This window comes from Octopus bimaculoides, chromosome 13, assembly GCF_001194135.2.
Source record: "Octopus bimaculoides isolate UCB-OBI-ISO-001 chromosome 13, ASM119413v2, whole genome shotgun sequence".
NCBI lineage: Eukaryota > Metazoa > Mollusca > Cephalopoda > Octopoda > Octopodidae > Octopus > Octopus bimaculoides.
The window spans coordinates 50464604-50469230 of NC_068993.1; the positions used below are offsets into that span (position 1 = coordinate 50464604).

At 32.6% G+C, this 4627-nt stretch overlaps 1 protein-coding gene across 1 annotated transcript in view; it reads left to right on the forward strand.

Annotated features, from left to right (window-relative positions):
• Positions 1-4627, forward strand: part of LOC106874320 (ephrin-B2) — a 352645-nt gene that overhangs the window by 316811 nt on the left and 31207 nt on the right. Inside the window, exon 2 of the mRNA XM_052972470.1 lies at positions 2436-2553. Within this exon, the coding sequence (XP_052828430.1) occupies positions 2436-2553 (118 nt within the window). The remainder of the gene's footprint in view (positions 1-2435; positions 2554-4627) is intronic.

Genomic DNA, 4627 nt, shown 5'->3' on the forward strand with positions numbered 1-4627 from the left:
CTGCCAGCTGCTGCCTTGTTGTTGATGATGATGATGATGATGGTGATGGTGATGGTGGTGGTGGTGGTGGCGACGGCGGCGGCGACGATGATAAACAGTTTGAAACACTGCTACAGATAGTACATAGATATACTACAAGAACTGATTGGATTGGATTAGAAAAATGTTCCAAAGCAACCTAACCTTGAAAAAAGGAAAATTAATTAAAGACACTGATATCATGTTAGATAAAGATATAGAGATAAAAGAATTACACCATGCAGAGATTTACAAATACTTAGAAATTGATGAATGAGACAGAATATAAGGCATACAAATGAAAGAAAATAGTTAGCAAGGAATATTAAAGATGCAATTAGATTAATACTTAAAGTGGAGCTAGATACAAAAAAAAAATAAAATAAGAAAATAAGCTATCAGTACTCTAGTTATAGTTATAATATTCTCAATTGGATACTAAATGAATTAGCTAGACTAAATAGATAAGCAAGAAAAATTATGGCTACAAATTAGAATATACCACTAAAACTCTGACATAAAAAGATTATTCATAGCCATGAATACTAAGAGGTAGAGGCCTAATGTAACCAGAAAACTATTATAAAATATCCACTGTAAGATTACAAAAATAGCTAGTAAAGAAAAAGGGAAAATCAATAAAAATTAGCTACAGAATATGACCAAAAGAAGAAACTGTTTTCTAATTTCCAAGAACCAATAAATATAAAGTAGAAGTTGATAGACAGTTTTGAAGAGAAAAGGGGAAAAAAAAAAAAAAGAAATTCTGAAAAAGACAAAAACTGAAATCTAAATTAAAATAGGACTGCAGATTGCAATGCTGAAAGAAAAGCCCCAAGAGATACAACACTCAGAAAAGTTGAACCGGATGGAAATAGACAGGCAAAAATTTTTGCACTGGCTCAAAAGTACAGGACTTGAAATTAAAACTGAAAGATTCTTGATTTTTGTAGCACAGGATTAAAGCCCAGGAAGCATCCCCAAGTGTATGTTATAAAGTAGAACTCATTAATTAACTGCAGAATATTTAAAGGTTGATTATAGTTTTCACTGGTTGCTCAGCCTCAGCCAATAAAGAATAAATCTACAAGAACATCAGAGTTGGTGAGGGTTTTTCATATACTGGAAACTAGAACAGCATTAGGAAATACCAACTTGAAACAGATGGTATATATATATATATATATATATATATATATATATACACAGACACCAGCAAAGGTGTTGGGGAATTACTCAGTAATTACATGCCAGATTGCTTGCTAAATGAGATCAAGGATAATCAGTTGGATATTGTTATCATAGACAGCATCTCCTAATTGAATTATCAGTCCCAACTGATGAAAAATGTATCCTTCAAAGATATGAAGGACATATGTAAATATGAAAATTTTTGAATGGATATAACCAAAATTGTGGTGGGATTAGAAACAGTCCTTATATTAACAGGTGTTTTGAGAATGGATTTAAAAAAAACATGTAGACAAATGCATAAGCAAAGCACCAGGACTTCAAATATTTGCAGCATACAAAGATAGCACTTCTAGGCTCTGTACATTCTGATTACATAGATCAGTCTCCATGCAATAGAAAATACAGAGCCAAAGGAAAACACTTCATATACCTAAGGTAGACAGAGCTGCACTCTAAGGTGCAATGAAAAAAAAAAAAGCAATTAAAGTAAGATTATTGAATGATGATGATGAAGATAAATAATAAATATTATTATTATTACCACCCAATATTGTATCGCAATTCATATTGCACATATCTTACACAATCACCACTCTATGCTATAACACACAACACAACACACAGCACATATTCTACAATTAATAAAATAATGCAGCACATACTCTTGCATAATCGATCCTCGATACTATAACACCAATAAATCACATTGTAAACAGTTGCCACCCATTAAATAACGCAACCCACTCCGCACATAACTGTACACAATCACCATTAAAACACTAATACACACACGTACTGCCAATCACACATCACCCAAGAAAAGAAAATAATTCACATTGCGCAAGATGAAACTAATAATACCAGAAAATTAATATCAGAAATCTTAAAATAAAACCCACGACAAAACCAAACAGACGTAGCATAGAAACATTATGCTCTTCTCTCAAAACAAAACAAAACATGCAGTGATGCACACATGCACCCCATTAACATGGTATAACATGAACCAAGTTTATGATACCAATATATAATGAAATAATAATAATTCTGACATTTTTTCATTCCTTTTTGAAGATTTTCTTTCAGGTTTCTTTGCTTACTTTGTATCATATTTTTGTGGGATTTTTTTTTTGTTTTAGGTTTTGTGTATTTATTATATATTTTCATATACCTGGATGTTTATCATTTTTATATTCATTTATTTTATTTTATTCTATTTCCAGTTTTAGACCAGAAAATCAGAAACTACGAGTAAATCTTGGAGACCGAGTAAATATCATCTGTCCGAACTACAAGTCATATACTCATGAAAGTGAAATGGAATATTACTCAATATACATGGTAAGTTGCGCCAACTTTTGTATTTCTCAAACACAGTCAGTAAGGGATTAGTGTAACACCTCCTTCGTGGTGCTACTACTATTGAAGACGACGATGAGAGCAAATCTTGAAATATCTTTTGGTATTCTCTGTAATCCTATTTTCTGTCTTCTTTCTGAATGTTGCACAGCAAATGAAGGATGAGCCCCTAGTGACTAGCTTACGGTTCGTTTATCCCTTTCGTAAACTGCTGTTACATCATAATCTAGTTGTTAGTGCGTATGTGGTGGAATTTTAAGATAGTGGCTGAGCAGTGGATGGGTAAATCTAAGGATTTAAGCTCTGAAGAACATATGGATGTAAACATGATGTGGATGAGGGTTAACGTAGCCAACATATTTTCCCCCATTGTTGATAAGAAGGAAAGTTAAGTTCATTGCAATAGGTGCCACGGTAAGAATAAGAATAAGAACATACACAGTAAGAATAAGAATAAATGCAAATCTGAGATAATCTTATGATAGATTAGAAGCTTAAGTTGTTCTGTGGGTGCACCTTATGCGGTAAACTATGGTTAAGTAAAAATTTTATTTAGAAAGCAACTATTTGAGAGTTTCTCTGAAGTGGTCTGCCAATATTTTTGTAGGAACTAAGAAGCTACTGTCTGTCAAAATTTAGAATCTGCCTCTTCTCTCCTACCAGAAAAAAACTTGTTCTGTAGGTGCACCTTTTGCAGGAAACTATGTTTAACGAAAAACTTTATTTAGAAAACAACAACTATTTGGGAGTTTCTTCAAAGCTACCAATTTGAATGAAGTTCAACAAATCACGGTACTTAATTGTTTATATAAGTCATTGTAGTATTTAAGCACAAAGAATAAACAGTTGAAGTTCAATCCTCTTGGATATTTAATGCAGCACTTTACTTTCCAACTTTCATTTCTTGTTTCATGCCTTCCCTGTATTCTTTCTTCTTTGTGTGACATTTTATATATGAATAACCTCACTAGAGCAGACACCTAGGAAAAATGCACCCAGTACACTCTGTACAGTTGCTGGTATTAGGAAAGGCATCCATCTACAGAAACCTTGCTAGATTTTAGGATGCCCATCGTGTATGTGTGGGCATGAATATGCATAAATGTTGGCATCTTCTGTCTTCACTTGTACAAAGTAGTGCCTGATGTTTACATTCCTTGTTGACATTGTGACCAATTGCTCTGCACTGTCAAAGACTTGCAAGCAAAAATATCTCTTACTTGAAAAACAGGTAAATGTTGACAATAGAACAAGCAACCATCTGTTAAAATCCTGCTTTGAATACATCCATAACCAACTGACCCTAACATGCACAAATGACCATTTAAACAAATGAATGAATTGTGTTTAACTATAATTGCATATAAATTGATATGTTTATATATATATGGCCACAGCATTGTTGACTGGTTAAGAATTTCACTTTGCAAATATGTGGTCTCAGGTTCAATCCTACTGTGTAAATATCTTGAGCAAGTGATATTTACGGTAAACTAGAGCCAATACAAACCTTGCGATTGAAAATAAGTTGATAGAAACTGTTTGGAAGATGGTTTGATAGACTGTATCCATAATTCAAATTTCCAGCTTTGGTATACAGTGTCATGCTGACTCCATCTGAGAATTAGAATAAGGGTACATGTGTCTGTTGAATATTCAGCCACTTATTTTGAAAATCCAATGAAATGATAGTGAAGTTGACCAAACAACTGGGTCTACAGTGTCAAAACTGACAGAGAATTCGTGTATATATGTATGCATATAGTATGTATATATAAACATGCATAAATAAATATATATATGTGTATGTGTGTGTACATACGCACATATACACATGTATAAATTGTCGGTTCACATGTATGTTTAATAAATAGTCTCTTTAAACCACCAAGCTCAATGTATATTTATTGAACATGTGTACGTAAACTTAGTCATTATTCATCCAGACATCACTGTCTCAGTACTTTACATTAGTTATATTTATGTATACGTATGTGTGTGTGTAAATGCGTGAGTCTATATATATATATATATATATATATATATATATATATAT